The sequence below is a fragment of the Otolemur garnettii genome, unplaced genomic scaffold (genome assembly GCF_000181295.1).
Source record: "Otolemur garnettii isolate 467f Iridium unplaced genomic scaffold, OtoGar3 scaffold00046, whole genome shotgun sequence".
Lineage (NCBI taxonomy): Eukaryota > Metazoa > Chordata > Mammalia > Primates > Galagidae > Otolemur > Otolemur garnettii.
Window position 1 is genome coordinate 6,140,903 of NW_003852441.1, and position 25,756 is coordinate 6,166,658.

The 25,756-nt window shown below is 48.3% G+C and overlaps 1 protein-coding gene across 4 annotated transcripts in view; it reads right to left on the reverse strand.

The window, feature by feature from the left end:
• Positions 1–25,756, reverse strand: part of ARHGAP44 (Rho GTPase activating protein 44) — a 199,512-nt gene that overhangs the window by 8,251 nt on the left and 165,505 nt on the right. For 2 of the 4 annotated variants that reach the window (XM_003791080.3, XM_012806024.2), the window contains exons 14-19: positions 23,532–23,645; positions 22,826–22,917; positions 20,657–20,837; positions 7,150–7,167; positions 6,115–6,357; positions 1,419–1,576 (exon numbers count right to left, since the gene is read on the reverse strand). In XM_003791080.3, the coding sequence (XP_003791128.1) occupies positions 1,419–1,576; positions 6,115–6,357; positions 7,150–7,167; positions 20,657–20,837; positions 22,826–22,917; positions 23,532–23,645 (806 nt within the window). The remainder of the gene's footprint in view (positions 1–1,418; positions 1,577–6,114; positions 6,358–7,149; positions 7,168–20,656; positions 20,838–22,825; positions 22,918–23,531; positions 23,646–25,756) is intronic. The other 2 variants (XM_012806023.2, XM_012806025.2) reach the window with 1 other exon arrangement.

The window sequence follows — 25,756 nt, forward strand, 5'->3', positions numbered from 1 at the left end:
GAACGCCTCGATGCTGCTGCGTGTCCCCACAGTGCCCTGAACGCCTCGATGCTGCTGTGTGTCCCCACAGTGCCCTGAACGCCTCGATGCTGCTGTGTGTCCCCACAGTGCCCTGAACACCTCCCCAGCATAGCAGCACCACCTCTGCCTCACTGCTGCGTGTTGACATTTCTGGACAGCACAGAGCTCTGCACTGAGTGGGGCTCCATGAACATTTATAGAATGTATAAGGAACAAATGGGGATGGATCAAAGGAGCGGGTGAGGGCAGATAGGGAGGAAGGAAGCCACTATGGTCTAGAACCAGGAAGGGTGGAAGGGACCCGCTGTGGAGATCTGTGTGGATGGGCTGAACCCGCCCTATTTGGCAGATCCTGGAGTTAAAGCTCCTCCTAGAAGTATGAACGGCCTGAATTTGGAACATATTAAACAATATACTATTTTAGATAAATGAAAGACTTTACAAAGAGATGACACAATAAAAAAAAAAAGAAGAAGAAAGCACCACAAGGGCTCAGATAAGCACACTCAGCATAGCTCCTGATTTATGAAACACCACTCCGGAGCATATCTTTAGCTTTGGGGAGTGATTCTCTGAAGAGAGAACGACTGGGTCTTTTACAATGTGATCTAGAGGCAGAATTCTAGGGGCAGCTCAGGGGCAGCTGTGAGGCCATCCAGAGGAGAAGTCCTGGCTATCAGGACACTGTAGGAACAACTGGAGTTGTAACCTTATGCAAGCTGCCCTGGGATAGGCAGCAACGGTGCAAGGCCGGCCCTGAGGGCAGGGGCTCCTGCTGAGGACTCCTCGTAGCTTCTCTTTTCTTTTTTTATATTGAGACAGAGTCTTACTTTGTCATCCTTAGTAGAGTGCCATAGCATCAAAGCTCATGGCAACCTCAAATTCTTGGGCTCAAGAGATTTTCTTGCCTCAGCCTCTCTAGTAGCTGGGACTATAGGCACCCGCACAATGTCCGGCTGTTTTTTATTGTTTAGCAGGCCCGGTGCATGTGGCCAGCGCCTTAACCACTGAGCTACAGGTGCCTAGCCATTCCAGGGCTTCTCAAATGGCAAAGGAGGGTGGGACCTGCCAGGTCTGTGGAAGACACATGTCCTCCTGGACCACGAGCCCTGTGCTGGTGGAATCATTTGGCGTAGAGGAAGCACTGTCCAATATATTCCCCAAACAAGCCCGCGTTTCCAAACAATGACCTGAGGAATAATGGTGAAACAGTCCCTCTCGAGGTTGGTTAACTTCCAAAAAAGCTTAATAGCCAGATGGGAACAGTTCTTCAAGCCACAGGGTTTCTCAGTATCCATGGTAACCGAGGAAAGAAGCCTTCAGGGGCTGCAACAGCCACCTCCAGCCTGGGACCCATGGTGAGGGGTGGCAGTGATGAGAGGGAGGCGGTGACATACCTTTCCGAAGCGTGTGTGGACTCTGGTCTGCAGGTGGCTGGCTGGGGCTGGCACCCGGCTGTGCCCCTGGCTGTGTCCCTGCACAGACTGTCCCCTGGCTGGAGCTAGGACTTCCTTTCTGCCCAGAGCCTGGAGAAAGTTCCTTGCTTTTAGATGTGCTGAAACACAAGCACATGGGGCGAAAGAGAACCCCCAATCTCAGTCAATTCAAGCATCAGCCTTGCCAACTGCAATCCCAGCGTCCTTCTGTGCCCTGTGTGAATGTGTCCCAGCCCTTGTCAATCTCAGCTCCTTCCTGAAGCCTTTATGGATGCCCTAGAAGTGACTGTTCCTTCTTGGAGCTCAGCTGGCCTGGGTCCCACTCCCGTCTCTGTGGCACCTGGTGATTGCTGCCAGCATCCCATCACACGCTGCCCTCTCTTCTCAAGGAGACCATGAACAGGGAGAGGGCAGGGCCCCGGGATCCCCCTTGTATTCCATCCTGTCATCACCATGGGAGTTCTAGAACACTGTGACCCTGGAACTTCAAGTGTTCACCTTGTACCACAGCTTCACACAGCTGAGAGGACAGTCCATGTGCCCAACAAGGGCTGCGGTCGTGGGCTGAGGATGCCAAGCCTCTGGCCACAGTGCTCCAGCTCTTTACTTTCCTCTTCCTCTAAGCAGTAGAGGAATTCTAGGATCCCTCCTCAAATTCAATAACTGGACCTAGCAGATGGTGGGGCTGGCACAGACCCAGGCTGCACTCCTGACCATGGGCCAGTTCCATCCCAGTTCCCAGTTCAGAGAGGGGTGAAGGCTCAATGGCAGTGAGGTGTCTGGTCTCTGCAGTGCCTCAATATACAAAGGGGCACCTGAGGTCACCAGGTCCTAAACAGGATTCTTCCTTACACTAGGCTCTTTCTGGGGCTGTCTCTAAAGCATAGGGTTCACATGGGAAGACACCCTACTTGACTTGGCTCAACAGATCTGGGACAGCAGATAACATGGCAGATGGCCACATCCTACCATTGTCAACACACCATCCAGGGAAGATGCTACTTATCATCTCCACATTCCCTCCACAGTGTTCTCAGGCAGCCCCGAGTGAGTCTGCCAGGTGCCCTGGAATTGGGAGTTATCTGTCATCTACCCTAGAACCGAGCTGGACTCTGATGCTCCTTCACAATGGCTATTTCTTCTTCCCCCACAAGAGAATCCATGCCTACCTCTTCCTTAAAGTTATCTAGAAACTCCAAATATTAACCAATAGGGATATACCACTCATGCCCAGTGAGGGGAGAGATTGGGGGCAGGAACCTGAGCCGTGCAGCATCAATGCACAAGTCATCTGCCCCATGGGAAAGAAGAAAGGAAAGACCATATTCAAGGCGGTAGCACATTCTCTCCTTCTTGAGACGAGTTTTAGAATACACCAGGAAATTTCCCAAGAGGAAAAAGCCATTTTATCCAGAGGCACCAGAAGAATAGTGATTTCTTTCTCTATTCTGTTAATAAAAACTGAAGACAACCATGAACAAACACTTGTCTTTCCCTCATCCTCAGGTGCAAGGTCACCAGTACCCAGGCATTAATGCCAAGTATCTGCCTAGCTTTCCATATAGCTCTGCCTCCATTGAGGAGAAAGCTGAACAATTACAACAAGCAAATTGGAACATTGCCTCTTGTGGGGTGAGAGTCTTCTTCCTTCCTTTGGATAGACAAGACTTCTATCCAGGGACTCGAAGATTGAGCTCTTCCTTCTTCCCCGCCCACCTGAAACACTTTCCCCAGCAGAAAAACAAGTATTTACCTACTTAGCCTGGTCCTCTCTCGCCAGCATAGATGCAGCTGACCCAGTGGGGAGAGGTGGGGTGTGGGGTGTTTATATTAGGAGCTTGATGAAGGAGGCGTGGTTAAGGCACAGGTGAGGACAGGTTAGTTCTGGGGCTACAAGGCTCAGGTGGTGAGCTAGGTGCCAGAAGCAGGAAGCAGAGTTTGGGGGTGGCGTTAATGCTAATGCAGTTTGAGCAGGATGAGGAGGCAAAGCCTGGCTGGACAGGGTCATCACCAGGCCCAGCAGGGAAGGAGCTGAAGGTGAGGCCTGGGGTAGGGAGAAGGCAGGTGGGACCAAGGCAGCGGGAAGGAAGGGCCTGCCACCCTCAGGGGAGGGGCAGCCAACAGGAATCCAGCCACTGCAGGAAACATCATCTGTGCTGCAAATGTCCAGGAAACAGAAAACAAACAAAAACAATGGAACACCCGTTTGTATTGGGAAAAATCCACATGGAGAGAGAAAAAAAGAGTGGTATAAAACAAATAAGAACACGGACACTCAAGAAAAGCTGTGAAACCAGTCAGCCCAGCCAAGGGGACGGAAAGACATCTGGGCGCAGGGCCCTGCGACTGACCTTTTCAACAATGTGAACCAGGAGGGGACGTTCCCTGCCAAGAGGGCCTCTGCAAGACCACCCAGCCATAACATCCCTGGAATGCTTTCAAAGCCTAGGAGAACCCGTCTTCAAGGGGCAATTTTTAGAAATGTCATTTATATGCCAAATGCCATATGGCACCAAGTCTCCTTTACAAAGTGGGAAATGAGAATGAAGCCGGCGAGTGTCCTTACAGGGAAGGATCCCCGCCAGTCACCCGTCCTCCTGTCAGCCACACCGGCCCTCCATACTTGTGCTCTGCCGGCTGCCTCTGTACCTCGCAAGTGCACAGCCAGGGTCACACCCCCTCTGAGCTGAAGCCTACAGCAACAACCCCAGAACACCCAGAGTCTAAGACCATCCATTTTCCCTTTGTCCTTCCCAATTTCACAGTGAAAATACTTCCTACTCATTAAATAAAAGTCTATGATTCCACCCCCCCACCATTTAGAGAGTTGGCATAGACGTGTGTGTGCGCACACGCGCACGTGTGTGTGTTTGGAGAAAGTCTTAGGTTAGAAGGTTCAGCTTCCCAAAGTCTCCAACATTGTCCTGGCAGTGGCAACGGAGGCATGCTAGGCCCCTAACAGGAGGCAAGCAGCATATGATATGAAGAAGCTTTTCTAGTTTTCTGAATTGCTGTTTGAGAGCAAATGGGAACAAACAGACAGCCAAGTTGTTTCACAGTGCAATTCCCACATCCAGAGTCTCTCTTCCTCCTCAAGGCACGACCAGGTACTGAGTGCTGTAATTATTCGTCAGCACCTGTTTGCTCCCTGAAATGATAAAACTCCATAAGGGCAGTGATTGTATTTTCATCTTTGGACAGATTAAGTTTTCAGTTAATGTTCACAAAACATAGCCATGAGATGGACTTCTCTCTCTGTCTCTTCTTCCTTCACCTATAGGAACAGAACACATCCGTGCAGCAGCTGCGAAGGTCACCAGGTCACAATGGTTGCTTTGCCCTCCCTCCTTCCTGGATTTGCGCCCATGTTAGCAGCAAAAATGGCTACTACACATCGAGAGAAAGCGAAGAAGCACCAACATTCTAACTTTCAAAATAGAGTACAGTCATCCAACCCCAACTGTGGCTTCGTACTTTCTGCTGTTTCATTTATCTGCAGTTAACTGTGGCCTGAAAAATAGGTGAGTACAGTGCAAAAAGATATTTTGGGAGAAAGACCACAGGTCTTCTATTACACTACAGTGTTATTTTTGTTCTACTTTATTATTACTTATTCTTAAGGTCTTACTTTGCCTGATTTTTTTTTTTTTTTGAGACAGAGCCTCAAGCTGTCACCCTGGGTAGAGTGCTGTGGCATCACAGCTCACAGCAACCTCCAGCTCCTGAGCTCAAGCGATTCTCCTGCCTCTGCCTCCAAAGTAGCTGGGACTACAGGTATCCGCCACAATGCCCGGCTATTTTTTGTTGCAGCCGTCATCGTTGTTTGGTGGGCCCAGGATGGATTTGAATCTACCAACTCAGGTGTATGTAGCTGGCACCTTAGTCACTTGAGCCACAGATACCAAGCCTGCCTGATTTATAAATTAAAATTTATCACTCTACCCAGGACTCTGTTTCAAAAAAATAAAAAATATAAACTTTATCATAGGTATGTATGTATAGGAAAAAACATACCATAGTAGAATCTCTGTAAGTGGACCACCCAAGGGACTGTAACAAAGGTGTGGGCATATGGAGGGGTCAACACAAGGAACCAGGCCTCCTACTGACACATACATGGGGTCCGCGTCCTGTCTGTGAAAATCAGCTCAACTCAAGGAAGTGCTCACTGTAGGCAGGTGGTCAGCTATGGAGATGCCACTGTACATGCAGAGATTTCAGACACATGCCAGAGGTCATGGAATGGGTAAGGGGGTGCCGCTGTAATTATAAAGGCAGAGGAAGGGTTGGGCAGCACCTGTGCTCAAGGAGTAGGGTGCTGGCCCCATACACCGGAGGTGGCAGGTTCAAACCCAGCCCTGGCCAAAAAAACTACAACAACAACAAAAAGGCAGAGGAAGGGAACTATAGATCGCGGAAAGTAAGCTGCCCCCCATATGTCTGCCTGGATGCTATTCTTGGAAAGTCAGGACTTCATCGGGTAATCCAGGGAGCTGCGGATCACTTAATATGGTGCCAGAAAGCCAAACATGAGAGCTTAGAGACTGGGAAGTGAAGGCCCCCAATCCAAGAGGCCTTGAGCACGGCAAGCCCAGACACCCTCCAGCCTCCCCGCCCCGGCTCCCGCACAGCCCGGAGGGCCCTGGCCCGCGCTTACCTGGCGCGCTCGGGCCCAGGCTGCAGGCCCCCACCGGAAGGAGAGAGCGCGGGCGGTGGCGCGGGGCTGTCCAGGGGCTGCTCCGGCAGCGGCGACGGCAGTGACTGCAGCGACAGCGGCGGTGCGGCGAGCTCTGCGGGCGGGGCGGGCGGCTGCATGGAGGGCGGAGCGCATGTCGCTTTCCGACCGGCCGAGGAGCCTCTTCGAGCCACCCAAGAGGTGTCCATGACCCTCACACCCATGCTGGCGAGGGACACAAAGACACCTCTTACCCACGCGTGACGACAGGTGACGGGGCGAGGCTCCCCCCCTCGAAGCGGAGACATTCAAGCGGGTCAGTGTCAGAAGGCAGTAGCGCAGCTTTAGCACCCCGGGCCGGGAAGCGACGCGCTGGGGGCAGCGCTCCGGGCGCCCGGCTGCTCAGGATGGCTGAGACCCGCCCTGGGCAGCCCAAGCTTGGCCAGTGCGACCCTCTCACCGCGGCAAGGAGCAGGGCACAGGTGCAGCAGCGCTGGCGTCCACAAGCTGTGAGTCAAACCTCTGCCAAAGCCAGCTGGCCTGAGGATAATGGCCTGACAAGCTCCCTGGGGGTAGAATCCAAGCCTTCCTCCACCAATTGTGGGGAGTGTGGGGAGCGGGGGCGCTCACTCCTCCCCAGTTGGGGGCAGAGGTGGGCAGGGTAGGAAAGGGGCCACACTGAGCTGCTAGACCGTGGAACTGACCAGCAGGAGATAACTAAATAAATACACATCCTTGTGAGGTGGGGTCTATTTACGGCTCTGCTGCTCTCAGGAACCCTGGCCAAGTCACATCTCTGCGGGTCGCTCTTGCTTGCCTATACAGCAGGGAAGGGGCTGCTAATCCTATGGGCCCTCTGGGCTCAGATGATGTTTTCATGATGGGCTCACAGCTTCAAGTAAGCCGGCCAAGCAGCCACGCACTGCACATTCACCCTCTCACAGAGCTCACTAGAACGCAGAGCTGGCTGAGTGTAAGAGACTGAACCGGCCTCAGAGCTACCAGAGGATACCGTACCTTTGGATTTTCCTAAGGCTGCAGGGACAGAAACATACAGATATTAGTGTCACAACGTCTACATCTTCTTTTGGACATAAAGGTTGCTCTTTCTGCACGGGGTCTCTGTCTACGTGGTCAGGGTCGTGGGGTGGGTTTTTATGGTGCTATGACATTACAATTGAGTTGGTCACTCTAGTTCAAGTGACTCTTCTATCTGTGTCCCTGGTGCACAGGGGAATATGGAGAATACTGGAAGATTTGTGGGTGTGATGTGGAGAACAGGAGCCAGAGGGAGAAAGACATTGGCAGAAACAACCTACTCACTTCTGCATTATTGGGCCTAGAAGGGGGCTGAGCTCCTCTGGTGTGGGAGGTGTTGGTACTGAGATCCTTCGTCAAGGGCTTCATTAGCTAAGAAGAGCTCACGTTTCTAATACTAAGGGAAGGATGAACATTCATGCCGGGAGAAAACATACACTCCCGGCCAGCATCGATCTCTGTTGCTTATGCACAGTGGGGCAGAGTTATGACTGTCACACACTCACTCTCACCTTCTCCTTACCAACTGGTCACCCACACTGGTCAGAGGCAGAAAGCTATTACACCATCAAACCTTGCCCACCTACAAAGGACACCTTTACCTTGTAGAAGTATGGCAAGATGGGGGAAGAAAAGTTTAAGTATTGAGATTTGACTATAGTCGGTGGAATTTGGGACCTTGAAGGAACTGTGCCTCAGGATGGAGCCCGCAGTGAAGAGTGAGGAGAGGAAGAGGGATGCTGAAACCAGCACACACTGGGGTGACACGACCTGCTGACACTGCTCTGCCTCAGGGTCACCAGAGAAGGGTCCATGTCCACTGCCATTGTTAGCACTTCTCATGGTCCCTGGATGGCTTCAGGGGGCATCTGGAATGGGGCAAGGGGAGGGATGTGTCTTTCCTGAACCCACAACCTTTCAAGTCATCTTGGGTTTGAGAACCTTGCCCTAAATAAATGTTTTCTATAGGATGCCCAGAAATGCTCCCAGAGGCCACTTAAGACTGGGAGAAAGTCCAGTGCTGCACCCTGGTGGACAGCAGGGGATTGTCACACTATGCTCTCTAGGCATCAGAATTTATCAGCACAGAAAGAACAAAAAGCCTAACATGCACTTGGGAAGGGAACTGATCCTACTAAGTTGCAGTGGTTGGTGAGGGTGGCAGGTGTGCAAGACGTTTCCTGTGGTAACCAGCTAAAGGAGCCCTAAAGAATGTAAGCCCCTCCCATCTTGCCTTCCTTGCCCCATTCTCTTCTCCTTGGAAAGCTTTTTCCCACCTTGGGGGAAGCCTGGGCCAGAGCTGGTGGGGGATGCCTTCTATTTCTGGTGGCATCTTCCAACAATAGTAACCTCTGACACCAGGTTCCCCACTGATCTTCGCCTGGTTTTTAGTGAGGGACGGTGCCGGCCTGGACATGGGGTAGGTACCAGGTGAGACCTGCTAAATATTGCTGGCAAATGTCAGCAACAGAGAAATACCAGCTCAATTTATCACCCCTGCTTTGCTATGGAGATGGCGGTGCTGAAGGGCATCACCACTCCCCCAGCTGAAATGACCTTCTCATGGAAGGCAGCACCCACATCAACAGGGAACGCCCACTGAATGCTCACCAGCACTTTCAAACAATAACACAACCTTTACAGAATCATCACAGAGGCAGCACCAATGTTCCTGGAGGCCTGAAAGTACATTTAACCTTCCGAATGTCTAGATAAAACTCAACCCAAAGACAGAAATTATAAAACTGCTGCCAAGAAGTGGACAGATGGGGGCATCCAACCAGAAAGTTTTATCAGCAGTTCACACATTTCTGTTCATTATTTTATCACATACAGAAGCAACAGCAGCCAGCATCAAAGAACTGCATGTGTTTCTTAAGAGAGGAGCAAAACAGAAGTGGAATTAATTAAAAACAATTGACTCTGGTAGACATCACTGCATGAATACCTAAGGCAATCTGGACGTCAAAGATAAAACTTGAAAGCAACCTGGCTTTCAGATCTCTTGATAGCTGAATCAAGGTGAAAGCAAGAAGCCTGAGGCCAGGAAAGATCTCCAAGAAGCAAAGATTTTGGAAATCAGTTAGCAAGAGGCAGGAGGCAGAGTCCAAGAAGTGACCTTAGGGAAGCCTCTCTCCTGGCTTTCCTGTGCCTTCTGGTGGCAGGAGGTGGACAGGCTGTGGAATTTGAGGGTCTGATCTGAGAAGTTCGTTACCCACTACTCTCTCAGGGTGAGGAGACAGCGACAGGGTTCCCAGAGCTGTCACTGCTCCTCACTGAGACTCTTAGGGGCTGAGCCAGATGACAAGTCTTCACTTTGGCACAGAAGCCCGCCTGCAGTCCCTGCTGCCTACCAGCGCCCTATGTGTGCATGGAATTTCTCATAATGCACACTTCTGCATTTTACCCAAGATTGTATCATAGAATAGGTTCTGAAATGACCCAGGCCTGCAGTCCCAGTTAACATATTGCTGACTGGTCACAAGTTACCCTGTAACACAGATAATTTCTAAGTAAAAATGCCAGTCAACAATGTGCTACCTACCAGCTGTTCCCTAATTCACTGCTCCCAGTCTCAATCCCCAGTTGTCCCAAACTCAGCCTATTTCATTCTTTCTCCCCTCCTCATCTCTCAGCTGCTTATAATACAGAATCATGTGGAGCGTCTAACCTCCTATCACACTGCTGACCAGCAATTTTATGCAGAAACTGTCCATGTTACCAGCTAACTCGTGACCAGTCAACAGTGTGGTAAGTGTTCACTGATTTGCTACAGCTGGCTTCTAGTCTACAGAATGAGGCTATTACCTCCCTTCCCACTCTCAGCATTTCCATGAGGGTAACTTAGCAGTTATTGAGTGCTAAGATATACTTAGCTTGCCCTTGTGCCCAGGAGCTGAGCGGTCACACCTCAGGTTGTAGTGGGGTGTAAAAGATGGAAAGACAAGCTGTGTGGAATAAGAGGTCTGGCTAGCTAAGCAAATCGTGTTTTATGGGGCTGACAAGATATTGGCTCAGAGAATTAAATGTCATCTTGATGGAGAAAATATAAAGGCCCAGTGGCTGGTTTGTGTGTAATGTGGTGATGTGACACCCTTTCCTGCTCAGCACAGCACAATAGGCTTTTGAGGCAGAGAATGTGGGTTTAAATCCCTGATTTTCTAATTCCTAACTGTATGATATGGAAGAGTTACCTCTGGTTATTCTCTGACCACCCTCTATAAAATCAAAGTAATAACATATCTATCCCCCTTAAGGTTGTTGTAAGGAATCAGCAGAACATGTGCAAAAAGTCCTTAGCCCTTACCGAGAAATCACTAAGCAGTGATGCCAACAATAGTACCATGTCCTTATACCATGTGCCAGGTCCATTTCATTAAAAAAAAAAATTTTTGGAGAAAGAAATAGAGTGAACTCAAGTCTAAAATATGTTTGGCAAGGGGAAGAAGATACAGTATCAGTGAATTAGACGCAGCATGAGATGGAGATATTGGGAAGACCCTTTGGTTTGTCCCTGGGTTTAGAAGGCCTGCCCTCAGATGTTAGGGTTTACGCCAGCCCTAAATGTAAAAAGATTTGGAGGTGGGTTCTCTGGTAAAAGTAGAGAAGGGAACAAAGAACAAGGAATAGAGGTAATTATCAGTCCTTTTCCCCGCAAGTGCCTTAGTCTTTTAGGGCTTTGGTGAGTCTTAGGGCTTTGGGTTTCAGAAGCGGAGATGCAGAAAGCCCACTTAGATGACTGTAGGCTTCAGAAACAGAAAAATAAAGGGAAGGGTCCTTACAAATAAATCTTCCTAACACTTAATGCCCAATCTAGGTTGTAGGGGCAGCAAAGATAAAGGCAAAGATAAAAGTCTCCTTGGCTGGCCAGGTGTGGTGGCTCACACATATACTCATAGCACTCTGGTAGGCCAAGGTGGGAAGAGTGTTGAGCTCAAGAATTAGAGACCACCCTCAGCAAGACTGAGACCCCATCACTACTAAAAATAGAAAAACTAGTTGGATGTGGTGGTATAGTGCCTGTAGTCCCAGCTACTAGGGAGGCTGAGGCAGGATGATCACTTGAACCCAGGATTTTGAGATTACTGTGGGCTATGATGACACCATAGCACTCTACCCAGGGCAAAGAATAAGATTCTGTCCCTGCCCCCTGCTAATATATATATATATATACACACACACACACATATATATATATATATATATATATGTACACACATAGATATATAGTTGCCTTGGTCAAAAGGTTCTTTGGAAAACAAACCATGCTGGGTGCAGGAGACCCAGCCAGGAAAGGCCACATATCCTGTCTACAGAGGGTTTCTCATACCAGGGGAGCCTCCTGTAACCTTCAGCTGTCCTTGGCCAGATCCTTTTGATTTTAGTAGATTTTGTTCTGCAGAATTAGCTCAGTTGCTCATGATAAGTTGAAGATAAAATAAAAACACTTGCATACCTAAGATTGGGGGGAAAAGGGCTTTTCCCAGATGCCTCAATAGTGGAAAAGTAGGCCCAGCCCTGTTGCTTTTTTAAAAACACATGAGAATGTGGCTCAAAAATCTGATTCACATACTATTCATAAAAAAATGCTAACACATACTATGTGCTAAGCATTGTTCTAAACACTTCACAGGAACATTTCATTATTTTGAGGTTGGTGTTTACTGTGATTTCCCCATTTTGCATATAAAGAAACTGAGGCATTCAGAGGGTCAGGATTTGGCTTTTGGCGTAAGGCTATTTATAGGGTTATTCTGTGCATACAGTGTGAGCAGGGACAACAGAGTAAGAAGATCTAGAAATGTCTCCTCGATATTAGAAATGAAGTGGCATCTTGCTTTTAATTTTTATTTATTTTCATGTTATTTATTTATTTATTTGTTTGTTTATTTTGGGACAGAGTCTTACTATGTCACCCTTGGTAGAGTGCTGTGGCATCATGGCTCACAGCAATCTCAAACTCTTGGGCTTAAGCAATTTTCTTGCCTCAGCCTCCCAAGTAGCTGGGATTACAGGCACCTGCCACAATGCTCAGCTATTTTTTTGTTGCCATTGTCATTATTGTTTAGCAGGCCCAGGGATTTGAACCCACCAGCTGTGGTGTATGTGGCCAATGCCCTAACGACTGAGCTATGAGCGCCAAGCCTTAATTTTTATTTTTTTGAGATAGAGTCTCACTCTGTCACCCTGGGTAGAGAGCAGTGCTGTCACAGCTCACAGCAACCTCAAACTTTTGGGCTCAAGTGATCTTCCTACCTCAGGCTCCCGAGTAGCTGGGACTACAGGCACCCACCACAATGCCTGGCTGGTTTCTTTAGTTTTTCATAGGGATGGGATCTTACTCTTGCTCAGGCTGGTATCAAACTCCTAAGCTCAAGTAATCCACCGCTTCTGCCTCCCAGAGTGCTAGGATTACAAACGTGAGGCACCACAGCTGGCCCCGGTTAGGATCTTTCAATTTATGACTCTAACCCTGGCTAGTACCCAGCCCTTGAGACAATACAATAAGCTTTTGTCCTTCCTGGATGGCAACCCTACAGACATGACAAGAGACAAAGGCCTGACCCAGGGGTGGGGGTAGGGGAGAATGAGCAGAAGAAGGAAGAGAAGAATAAAAGAGAAAAGAAAAAAAGCAAAACTCTGAAATTTAGGAGATCCCAGCTCTAAGAAAAACAGGTGTGTATAGGTAGCACATGCTTCCCCTGAGCGGGAGTATGCTGGGGACCATTCTAGGTAACAGGCTGTCAGGAGGCTAGCAGGCTGGGGTTTTTTTCCTCTGAAGGATAGACAACCACAGTGCCATGGTGCTATTTTTGAATCCTGGTCAGGAAGAATCCCAGCCAGAGGAGGTGTCAGCCAATACAAGGCTGTTAAGCGTTCAGGTCTGTAGAGTTTGGGATGGTTTCGGTTTTTGCTCTAGAGATGAGTTACATTTGACAAAGGCCAGCCACGAACAAGGAGACAAGAAACCCCAGCAGTTTCCTGAACATCTCCCGAAGACTTGGAAGTACAGGGATGGCAAGGCCCTGAGGTGCTGTCTGGGACTGGCTGGGGTCAGCAGATGTCCTGGAGGGCAAATATTCCTTATCTTATATGAGGAGACAGAACCTGTGAGGCCTGAAGTAGGAATTTTCTAGCTCTTGTGCGAATAACTTCTTAATAAGTAGCAATAAAGTACCTTAACCGCCTCAAAAACAAAGGCCAAAATACTCTGGCAACATTTCAGACCCACTACCATGCAAAAATACACAAGTCCTTGGGAGAGGAAGCTGAGGTGAGGCCTCTCAGAGTTCCATCTGGACAAAGCCAAACCAAAACGTGAGTGACTTTCCATCCGTATGCAGATGACCCTCCAGGGGAGCTCGTCTTATCAGGGGTTCAGGCACTGAGGTGAAACACGACATCACTGTTCCATGATGCAACCCTTTCAGGATTTCGTCTTCCATATGCTACTCATCCCTCCACTGTGGGATCCGCGGCCCTGGTTCTGATTATCTCAGTTTGGGAAATGAGGTGTGCCACACCCACATGGCCCGCTTGTAGATCTGTGGCATGTGACAGCATGGAGAGGACTCTAGGAAGTCACATACTGAAGAAGCTGGTTTAAATTTGTTGAATCGTGTGTTTCAGGAACTCGTTAGGCATCAGACTCTACCCCCTCACTTGTAATATAACAATCAGTGGAAACTAGTATCCCACAGAGCATGGTTCAGATTATTCTAGAGCACTCTCAATAAAGTGTGCCTTTCCTAAACCACTGAACATCTAGGTTAAAGACCCAGTCAGTGCACGGCAGCTCTGAGGTGTCTGAGGATGGGTCGCATGCTACACTGAGCTCCAAGGGAGGCCACTAGCCCTGGTGTAAACATCCCCAGAGACTTTTTGGGCAGTTGTCAACTGGCTCTGGCAGGGAACCTCTGAGGAGCAGAGCACGATGGAGCTGGTGAAATGGGGCAGGTGTGTCTGTCTTCTGAGAGCAGAGGTGACTGGACCGCCGTGGATAGACTGACAGCTCCTGGGTCTGCAGGCAGCTTCACAAAGGCGCTGTCAAGGCCTTGCCATGCCCATCGGTGGGTTTCAGGCCGTGAACTGTTAGAACTAAGCAGGGGCAAAGAGACAGATAGACAAGCCAGCAGGACAAGTTCAGAGAGCAGGGGCCAGCGCTGAAGGAAGCACAGAGGCAGCCAGGAAAGGGCGCCAAGGAAACTCCAGGCGGAGGTGAGGACAGGGCAGCCCTGGTCCTTAAACTGTGTCCACAGTCTCACTCTGGCAAGGAGCACAACCTGGGAGTAGAGGCAGAGAGGAGGAGGATAAGGGGAAGGTGACGGCCACTGGGGGGGTGCAGACGTGATGCTAGGATGAGGGCTGAATCACCGATGCCATTTCCATTCTCTCCTCTGGGCTTCTCCACAGGGCCCTCAACAGTCCTGGCCAAGCTCATCCAGACTCTGTCGGGGATGTAGCCAGTGGAGGCATCCGACAAGTGCTTAGAGTCCACAGCCCTCTGCTGCCTCCTTGCCAACAAGCAAAAACGTATAGACATTTTGGCCAACTCTTCTGAAAGCAGTGGCAAAAAAATAAAATATTAAATTCAATTATGAATTGTTCCACTGTCAGAAAACAGAAGGGATGTGTAGGGTTTCTTTCATTTATTATTTAGGACTAACAAACCAAGATATAAACTTCACTATTCTATAAAACAATACAAATAAAAAGACAAAAAAAAAAAAAGATGTAACCTGTGCCAAAAAATTTCTAAGTGGGAGCTCAGAAATGTACTGAAAGGGTTAGTGTGTTTTATGCTAACTCGGTTGCTCCGAGTGTTGGCAGAATTAGGACAACCTGTATGTCATACTGGCGAGTGTAGAAAGTTTTAAGGTTTTGTTTTGTTTTGCTTTATTTTTGAGACAGGGTCTAGCTTTTGCCCAGGCTAGAGTGCAGTGTTATCATAGCTCTCAGCAAGCTCCAGCTCCTGGGATCAAGTGATTTCCTGCCTCAGCCTCCTGACCAGCTGGGACTATAGGCATAAGCCACCATGCCAGCTAATGCTATTTTTTTGTAGAGATAAGGTCTTAACTGTACTCAGGGGTGGTCTCAAACTGCTGAGCTCAAGCAATCCTTCTACCTCATCATCCCAGAGTACTAGGTGAAAGCCACTGCACCCAGCCAGTAGAAAGGTTTGATAAGTTAAAAAAAAATTATACCACTGGCTGGGTACAGTGGCTCATGTCTATAATCTTAGCACTTTGAGAGGCCAAGGCAGTTGGATCACCTGAGCTCAGGAGTTGGAGAGACCCTGTCTCTAAAAGTAGAAGCAAAAAAAAAGCTAGCCAAGGGATGCAGTGGGCACTTGTAGTCCCAGCTACTCGGGAGGCTGAGGCAAGAGAATCACTTAAGCCCAAGAGTTTGAGGTTACTGTGAGCTGTGATACCACAGCACTGTACTCAGGGCGATTTTAATTGTATCAAAATTAAAAAAAAAAATCATACCACTGCCTAATTCTTTATTCAGAATGGCACAATTATTCAGCTCACAACCCTAGACACACATTGGGATCATCTGGAGTGCTCTGAAGACAGGGCAAGCCCAGGCCAGGCTAATTAAATCACATGGGAGGATTTGGGAGGCAGGAACACAGGACAGCAGTATTCTCTCTCACTCTTTTTTTAAGTTTGCTCTACCTTTGTGATGTGACAAATACCTCCAAAGTTCTCACACATCTCCACAGTTTTCTCAGGTGTGGTGAGGACGGCTTGTCCATACCACACAGCACTGGCTGAGATAGTCTGACTTGGGCTGACAACTCCTAGATGACTCGCTCTCAGAGCTGGGAGGTCGTGCTGGTTGTCAGTTTCATGCTTCGCTGTGGCTGAGTTCCGAGAATTAGTGTCCCCAGAGACCCAGGGAGAATCTACAAGGCTTCTTCTGATGTAGCCTTGGGAGTCCCAGAACATCATTTCTGCCACATCGTATCTATCAGACAAGCAAATCACTAAGGCCACTCACAGCGGAAGGAAGGGGAACCCTATCCCAATACTCAGCAGAAGGACAATCTAAGAACCTCCTGCTGTCACACCACCAGGCTCTCCTGTGCAGCTGCAGTGGCCGGCTGGGCTGCCGTCACACCACCAGGCTCTCGTGTGCAGCTGCAGTGGTCAGCTGGGCTGCCGTCCCACCAGGCTCTCGTGTGCAGCTGCAGTGGCCGGCCGGGCTGCCGTCACACCACCAGGCTCTCGTGTGCAACTGCAGTGGCCGGCCAGGCTGCCTTCATACCAGGCTCTCGTATGCAGCTGCAGTGACCGGCTGGGCTGCCGTCCCACCAGGCTCTCGTGTGCAGCTGCAGTGGCCGGCTGGGCTGCTGTCACACCACCAGGCTCTCGTGTGTAGCTGCAGTGGTCGGCCAGGCTGCCTTCATACCAGGCTCTCGTATGCAGCTGCAGTGACCGGCTAGGCTGCCGTCACACCACCAGGCTCTCGTGTGCAGCTGCAGTGGCCGCCCGGGCTGCCGTCCCACCACCAGGCTCTCGTGTGCAGCTGCAGTGGTCGGCTGGGCTGCCTTCACACCACCAGGCTCTCGTGTGCAGCTGCAGTGGCCGGCCGGCTGCCTTCACACCACCGGGCTCTTGTGTGCAGCTGCAGTGGCCGGCTGGGCTGCCTTCACACCAGGCTCTCGGGTGCAGCTGCAGTGGCCAGCTGGGCTGCCTTCATACCAGGCTCTTGGGTGCAGCTGCAGTGGCCGGCTGGGCTGCCGTCCCACCACTGGGCTCTCGTGTGCAGCTGCAGTGGTTGGCCGGGCTGCCGTCCCACCACTGGGCTCTCGTGTGCAGCTGCAGTGGCCAGCCGGGCTGCCATCACACCACCAGGCTCTCGTGTGTAGCTGCAGTGGTCGGCTGGGCTGCCATCCCACCACTGGGCTCTCGTGTGCAGCTGCAGTGGCCGGCCGGGCTGCCGTCACACCACCGGGCTCTCGTGTGCAGCTGCAGTGGCCGGCTATACTAGCTTCCTGTGTTGTAACAAGTATGCAATGTTTATAAACAACAGAAATTTATTCCTTCACAGTTCTAGAAGCCAGAAGTCCAGAATCGGTGTCACTGAGCTGAAATGAAGGAGTTGGTGGGGCTGTGCTCCCTCTAGAAGCTCCAGGGTGGAGTCTGTTCTACGCTTCTGGCTTCTGGGGGCTGTGGATGTCTCTGGCTTGTGGCCACATCTTCAGATCTCTTGGTTCCAGGTTCAGCTGTCCTCCCCCATGTGTGCAGGAAAATCTCTGTCCATCCCCGTCTTAGATGGATGCATGTGATGTCACATGAGGCTTACCCCTATACTCCAGAATAATCTCCTGATTTGAAGATCTTTATTTTAATCACAAAGATCTTTTTACCAAGTCATATATTATGTATAAGTTCCAGGGTTTAGGGCTTGTTATTATTATTTTTTTTGGTGGGGAACATTATTCTGCCTACCAAAAAGATGAATAGTGTCATTAAGCTCCTGAATCTGACCCAGGACCCACTAAAGAAACAGCCTCTGTGTCATCATGAATTGGAAAGGCATCAAGATCCATACCTGGAGTCTGGGGTGGGGGTGGGGGTGGGGGGGAGAGTAAGCTACTTTGTGTGCTATCTAGGACTAACAGCCATTAGCTATTAGGAAAATATCACTGATGCAGATGGAAACTTATCATTTCTTCCAAATTTTATCCGGTTTTTGTGCCCCAAAGTTTCCTCTCTTTCTTGAGTAATAGCTTTATCAATTTATAATTCATAATTCTTTTTTAACCTAGCCAAGAAATTTCCAAAAGCTTTAATTTTTCAGTGTTTCTATGGGTGGTTTGAAGGTTTTAATAAAATGCATTTCATAGATTTTAAAAGGCCAGAAATGGGTATAGAATTGCCCTTATATATCAAAGATAACATAGCAAGTCTGTGGACACAAATTCCTTCCCTCTCCTACAAAAACACTGACAACTTTAGTTTTCCATTTCTAGTAGAATCACTTACAGAATGATCTTCTACAAACTCACTGCACCTGAAAACATCGGTACAGATGCCATAAGCCCCAGACAACTCGCGGTCACCCTGAACTGATAGGACTTCCATAGAATTTAATATGTGATATAACTTTAGCAATGCAGAAAATACAGTTTGCTTTATGTGCAATAACAACTTACACAGTGCTTCACCTACACTCTTAAAGTAGATGGTGGCAGTTTCAACTTCACATGAGAACAGCATGTGGAATGGGTGTATCATTTACAACATTCTTAAGCAAGCTAACTTTATCAGAGATGAGGCATTTGCACCCGTGTGCACAAAGTAGCCAGCACACTACAAATACCCCCGTGCTTCTGAAGTGATAGACTCCCTCTTTGAGCCCATTTGGGTTGCTCTATGGGGAACGCTGAGAATCACACCAGGTCTGGTAGGAGGATGGAGGAGTACACTTTTGATGCAGAAACACCTGACCCCAAGCAGCTGAAGTTCTCTCTCACCTGGCCAGGCCCGGAGGTGACCCTCATGAGCATCCCCTTAGCTTACAGAGATTTCACAAAGCAAGTTAGTTACTTGGAACAAGATTTAAAAACAAACTCCAGTAACTCTCTAGTTGTCTCTGTCTCTCAGATTCTTTGGACACATTTACATTTCTAAGAAGTTCCATGTTTTCTGGCCCCACTGGATGGAAAACAACAAACACTAGCACAGTGCACACAGACAGCCTCCATCTGCCTCGGATGTAAATTCTCTCCAATGAGGGAGGGAATGGGAAAAGGGACACCAGCATTCTGAAGACTCCACCGTCATTCCAAGAAACAGGCCTAGGTCTCCTCTGCTGACTCTAGGTCTCCAATGCCAACTTCCATTCAGAAAGAAGAAGGGCTTTCCCTCTGAAGCCCTTCAGGCCATCGGCCTATCAGCCAGATCTTGCTGGCTGCCCAGCGGCCTGTCAGGACAGGGGAGGGATGCAGCTATGTAACTTCCTGTTGCCTGCATTTCTCATACCCGCTTCTATCCTTAAGGAACAGCTGCAAAATTGCATTTACCATAGTGATTTTTCACTCCTAACCAAAGTTTACTTCACTGGCGTGGCTGATCAACCAGTGCAACCCACTCTTTCTGTAAGACATCTTCCCCATCGCCTGCATCATCTGAACACTCCACATGTCCACATCCCCTGCCTGCCCTAACTGAGTTGGGGCCCACCATGAGTCAGCTGTGCTCGGCAGGAAGCCTAGTTAGGCCCACTCTCCTTGTTACAGGAACTGTACGATGTAGTTAAATATTTAATTATGAGTATGGAGATAGCTGTTTCTATGCAAACTAAATTGAATGAACTTATGATTCTCTTACCCCACTGCACCAAAATAGGTACAGGTGTTTAATAAAAACAGATAGGAAAACCTCTTAAAAACCTGGAGATATTTTATACTCAGACTGCTTTGAGTTTTAGGTTTTCTTTTTTAAAGAGATTGAAACAGGGAATGTTAAAGTACGTAATTAAAGGTACTCTTCGCTGGGCATGGTGGCTCATGCCTATAATCCTAGCACTCTGGGATGCCAAGGCAGGTGGATTGCCTGAGCTCATAGTTTTGAGACCAGCTTGTGCCAGAGTGAGACCTTGTTTCTAAAAAATAGCCGGGTGTTGTGGTGGGCACCTGTAGTCCAGCTAGTTGGGAGGCTGAGGCAAGAGAATCGCTTAAGCCCAGGAGTTTGAGGTTTCCATGAGCTAAGACATCACAGCACTCTACCAAGGGTGATAAAGTGAGACTCTGTCTCAAAATAAATAAATAAAATACAGGTATTCTTTGATTTATTTATTATTCAGAGACAGAGACTTACCTTGTCACCCTAGGTAGAGTGCCATGACATCATAGCTCACAGCAACCTCTAACTCCTGGGCTTAGACAATTCTCTTGTCTCAGCCTCCTGAGTAGCTGGGACTACAGGCGCCCACCACAATGCCCAGCTATTTTTTGTTGCAGTTTGGCGAGGGCTGGGTTTGAACCCACCACCCTCAGTGTATGGGGCCAGCATCCCACTCACTGAGCCATAGGCACTGCCCAAAATAAAGGTATTCTTTGTGCAAGGATGTAAATGAGCAGATCTATAATAAAACTAAAATGCCTGAAAATTTGAGAATTGATATGCACATATACACGTTGAGTCCAAATAAGGTGATTATGTATTTTTTTTGAATTTCCCTTGTTGACTGACTTTTATTTCTTTGACTAGAACTAATTAATACCAATCTCAACTGTGTCAGCTAAGAAGCCTGCATTTACTTCTGGCCCAAAGTGAAACCAGCCAAATAAACTCACTCGTGAGAGTACAGATGAAGGTATCGAGGATGAAGTGACAATTTCATTGCTACAAGTCACTAAGCTGATGAGAGTAAGTGCAGCCTTCCTATAATTCTGTTTTTCTTACATTTTACCTCCACCTCCCACCTCTCCCCCAAACCCCAATGCTGAGAAAGGGATACCAGGTCATACCCATCCTTTTTGTAAAACTCCAGCATCATGTTATCTGTGGCGACGCTGAGGGGCCGACGGGCCTGCTCGGGCTGGCGCCGGTCAGCAGGGTCCATGTCTGGGGAGGGCATTGAGCTGTAGTTGGCATTATGGTTCACGTGTACTGGGCTCCCATAATTGCCTGTAATGTTGAACTCTATCTCTGCAGAAAAGAAAGAATTGGTATAGGTAAACTCTTGGTCTGTCGCGCCCTTCCTGGGCAGGAGAAGAATGAGCAGACACTTCCTTCATAGGTTACCCCCTAGGAAAAGTCATCCTCAGGTGCCACATTAGCTAATCTATTGATACTAATTCATCTTATTGATACAATTCATCATAGTAGTAGGCCAAAGACAAGAACAAATGTGATTTAATGTGTTTAATAAAGGCCAGCATTTAATAAATGATGTTTATTTGTGATTAAAAAGAAAAACTTAGTAATAACAGGATAGATGGATACCTTCTGAAACTGAATTATCTTTCTCAAACCTGATGCTTCAGAGTGAAACCTCAGAGCAGTCCTAATCAAATCAGAAAAAAATGGCAATGCCCACTATCATCAATATTATTTAACATTATTTGAGAAATGCTGGCCAGTGAAATTAGTCAAGAAAATAAAATTAGAGAATGATGATAATGTCTTTCTAGAAAACCAAAGAAAATAAAAAGGTTAGAAATGGTATGCGATTTCATTAAGGTTGTTTGTTGGCTTTCAAAGCAGCGCACAGACGTACTCATCCCACCCTTTCCTGGTCAGTGGGAACCCACCAGCTCTGCACAGCTCTGTCTGTCTGCGATGGTGCCGAGCTAGCGCACCCACAGGGCCTGCAGAACCACTGCCTTCAACACCCATCTAGTTTCCTTTGTTACCTTGATTTCCTATGTCCAACTAACTGTTTGTATCATCACAGAATTCTTCAGAAATCAGCAATTTGGAGCTCTCACAGTCAAAACACATGAAGCGAAAGAAAGATAACTAAACTTCACTGTCAGATCAGAGTAATTTGATTAGCTCTAGAGCAGTGGTTCTCAACCTTCCTAATGCCGCAGCCTTTTAATACAGTTCCTGTGGGTTGCAGCCCACAGGTTGAGAACTGCTGCTCTAGAGGATAGGGCACAAAACTATAACATTTTATCCTCATATTTGTTAATGGCTGCTATAACACAGCCAAAAGCATTCCCTTAATACCTGCCAAACATAAGGTATGATGCCAATTTCTTTTTTTTTAAAGCAAACACCAAATTTAGTGTAACTACCCTGAAAGTCCTCTGCTTACGGAATGGGGCTTCCATGGCTCAGAACATCTCTGAATCTTCCTCTTAGGGAAGTTGCCTTGAGAGCCCAAATTTGAAGCAGGTGAAAAAAAGAATCTCGGTGCCTTTGAGCCCCACCATTACATGCTGAGGGGCTTCTCGAAGGTTAAGGTAGCAAAAGGAGAGCTATCGGGCAACCAGGTGGTTGTAAGTCCTGAATAAATGTTCCTATTCATCTCTGTTCTCAGGCTCCTTCTGCATCTAAAAGAGTGAAGGGTTTGGAGCAGAGAAAGGGCCTCTCTTTCCTTCCTGTGCTAGTATGGCAGGATTCGTAGACAGGAGGAAATCATGGTGTGGGTTGTTAGACCAGGAGAGGCCACAGACATGATCAGTACACATTGTGGGCACCTGTAGGCTAGAACTTCCCTTGAAACACGGATGAGAGAGCAGGAAGCCGCCACCAGACCTTACCCTGGTGCCAGCATGCGTTTCTGTATTTCTGCTTGTGTGTAGGAGACTCAACACAACAAAAAGGTGATGTCTCAAGCCTGTAATCCTTGTACTTTGGGAGGCTGAGGGGGGAGGATAGCTCAGGCCATGAGTTTAAAACCAGCCTTGAGCAACATTGTGAGACCTTGTGTCTACACAAATTTAAAAAATTAGCCAAGCATGGTGGTGCACAGCTATAGTCCCAGCTACATTTTGAGAGGCAGGAGGATCATTTGGACCCATGAGTTTGAAGTTGCAGTGAGATGTGATGACGCCACTGCCCTAGAGTTGCCTGGGCAGTGAGAGTAAGCGATAGTCTCAAAACAAACACACAAAAACCCATGGGCAAAGGTATTTAGTTTCCAAAGCTCCCTGCCTCCTACCCCCACCCTCGGCAGCCCTACGTACCCCCGGGAAAGAACCAGTCTGCGTGCTGGATGATGGGCTCCACGATCCCGACGATCTGCAGGGACACTGTGGTCATCATCTCCGTGATGTTCCTGTAAGTGCAGAGGAAGGACAGGGTGGGATTACCCACGAAGGCTGCAGACAGGCCCACGGCCCTCTGGCCACAGAACCTGGGAAGGGCCCTGCCCTGGAACTGTGCAGACCAGGGTTTGAGAAGGACACTTCACCTTTCAGAATTTCTCTTCCCCGTCTACAGAATGGGGACAACCCTGGGGGCAAATGAGCAACGCCCATTAACAACAAAACAGATAGGCTGGTCTTCAACATGCCTTCCTTCTCATCACTCCCGGGCTCTTGCTCCTCTAGCTCTCTAAATTCTGACACTAGGATGATGGAGTATTCCGGGGGCCTGGAAGAGCTTGTCTTACCTGGGCTATCACGGCCCTCACCCCCTTCCTCCCCTCCGGACCCTGACTTAGATTAGCTCAGAAAAGACCCTCACTTCAGATCTTTGAGACCATCGACAGCAACAAAAAAGAATCTATAGAATTCTGCACCTCCTCCCCAACCCCGAAAAGAAACAGGACATGATAGATACAGCACATGAAAAGCACAGGTGGCCAGCAGTTATCTGGGGCCCCAGCCATCCCCATGCCCCCTGTCCAGGCCCTGCAGCCCCCAGACAGCCTCCCCACCCTGAACTCACCCTTCTGCCTGTGGCCACAGGAGGTTGGGTCCTAAAACAATTGCCATGTTACTGGGGGTCATCTTGTTTACATCTTGATATTCTGACAGCTTGGATAAAAATTTGATCAAGTATCTGAAAGGAAATCAGAAAGGCCAGCTTTAACCAGGGCTCGGTACCAGCTGTGTTCCCGGAGGCCTGAGTAAAAACTTCCCTCCTGTCACAGGTCTTACTGACAAGGAGACTCACACCTTGAAATGCATCACACATCAGGAAATGGGAATTCTGTATTCTCTTTCTCAACATAGACACAGCCCTTAACTCAGGTAGATGTTGACCCTGGCCACAGAGCCATCCTGTTTCCTTTTGTTGCAGTACAGAATGACCATGACTGGCATCCCCCCCTGTGTGCAGAAGTGACAAAGTGTTGAGGTGTTGCTGACAGGGACATATGCATGCCAGGAGTGGTGTCCCCTGGAATTACCCTCAGTTGGGCTTTCTGGAAAGATCCAATAAAGAAAAAGGCAAATATAGACTTAGCGTAGGATCCAGCAATCTCACTCCTACAAATATATCCAAGAGAAATTTGTCCAGGCACAAAATTGAACATAAGTTTTTTCTTTCTTTCTTTTTTTTTTTATTGAGAGTCTCACTATGTTGCCCTCAGTACAGTGCCATAGTATCACAGCTCACAACAACCTCAAACTCTTGGGCTTAAGCAATTCTTTTGCCTCAGCCTCTCACGTAGCTGGGACTGCCGGCTCCCACCACAACACCCAGCCATTTTTTTGTTGTAGTTGTCATTGTTCTTTTAGCTAGCCCAGGTTGGGTTTGAACCCGCCATCCCCGGCATATGTGGCTGACGCCCTACCCATTGAGCTAAGGGCACCAAGCCTGAACGTAAATTTTTTCATCATAGCATTGTTCATAATAGCCAAAAAAATGGAAGCCACCCAAATAACCCATTGAAAGATGGACAGATAAATAAAATGTGGGATACCCAATGTAATACTGTTCAGCCAGAAAAGGGATTACTAACACAAGGCACAACACAGATGAACCCTAAAAACGTTATGCTAAATGAAAGCAGCCAGACACGAAAGCCCACACATTTTATCATTTCTATGAAGTGTCCAGAATAGCAAAGGTGGAGAGCCAGAAGGAGAATTAGTGGTTGCTAGGGACAGGGTTGGGGGAAAGGGTGAGTGACCGCTAATGGTAACAGGGTTTCTTTTGGGGGTGATGGAAATGTTCTAAAATTACACAGAAGTGATAGCTGTACAACTTTGCGAACCCCACCCCCCAAAAAACCCCATTAAATTATACACTTTAAAAAGGTACAATGTAAACTAATGGTACAAGGTGGCCATAAAATTCGTGTGCAATTTAAAATAGTGTGCGACTTAAAAGGCACACACTCTTCATGGCCATGCTATATATACATTTATATTAATCTGAAATTAAATACATGAAAATAACGATAAAGGTGCAATAGTACATGAATCACAGCTCGATAGTTTTTTTTTTTTTTTAAAAGAGCACAAATTAGGAACAGAAAGTAGCTCTAACGAAGTTCACTAAAAATCTGCCAGGCCCGGCTCGGCGCCTATAGCTCAACCGGCTAAGGCGCCAGCCACGTACACCTAAGGTGGTGGGTTCGAATCCCCAGCCCGGACCCGCCAAACAACAATGATGGCTGCAACCAAAAAATAGCCGGGCGTTGTGGCGGGCGCCTGTGGTCCCAGCTACTTGGGAGGCGGAGGCAAGAGACTCGCTTGAGCCCAGGAGTTGGAGGTTGCTGTGAGCTGTAATGCCATGGTACTCTACCCAGGGGTAAAGCTTGAGGCTCTGTCTCAAAAAAAAAAAAAAAAAAAAAAAATCTGCCAGGCCCTGACAAGAAGTCTCAGGACCGCCCAGGGGCACAGATTTTCTCCTGTACTCTGTTACAAAAGGCTGTGGTCCTAACCCTTTTTTGCTTGGCTCACAGAGAAATGACTCAGTGGGGTGGAGGGTTCATCTTCTGTCAGCCAGGTAGAAAATGCCGCAGAGTCAGGGCCCTACCATGTGGTCACTAAGCCATCACTGTGATGACTCCACCCGACTTCTGACCATGCCTTGCCCTCCAGGAGGCCAAAAGGATACAACAGAGACACCAGGGACCTATGTCAAGGGCAGTGAATCCACTGGCTGGCATTAGCAACATGCCATGAGTTAATCAGTTGATCTGACCTGATTCTCACTCTTGA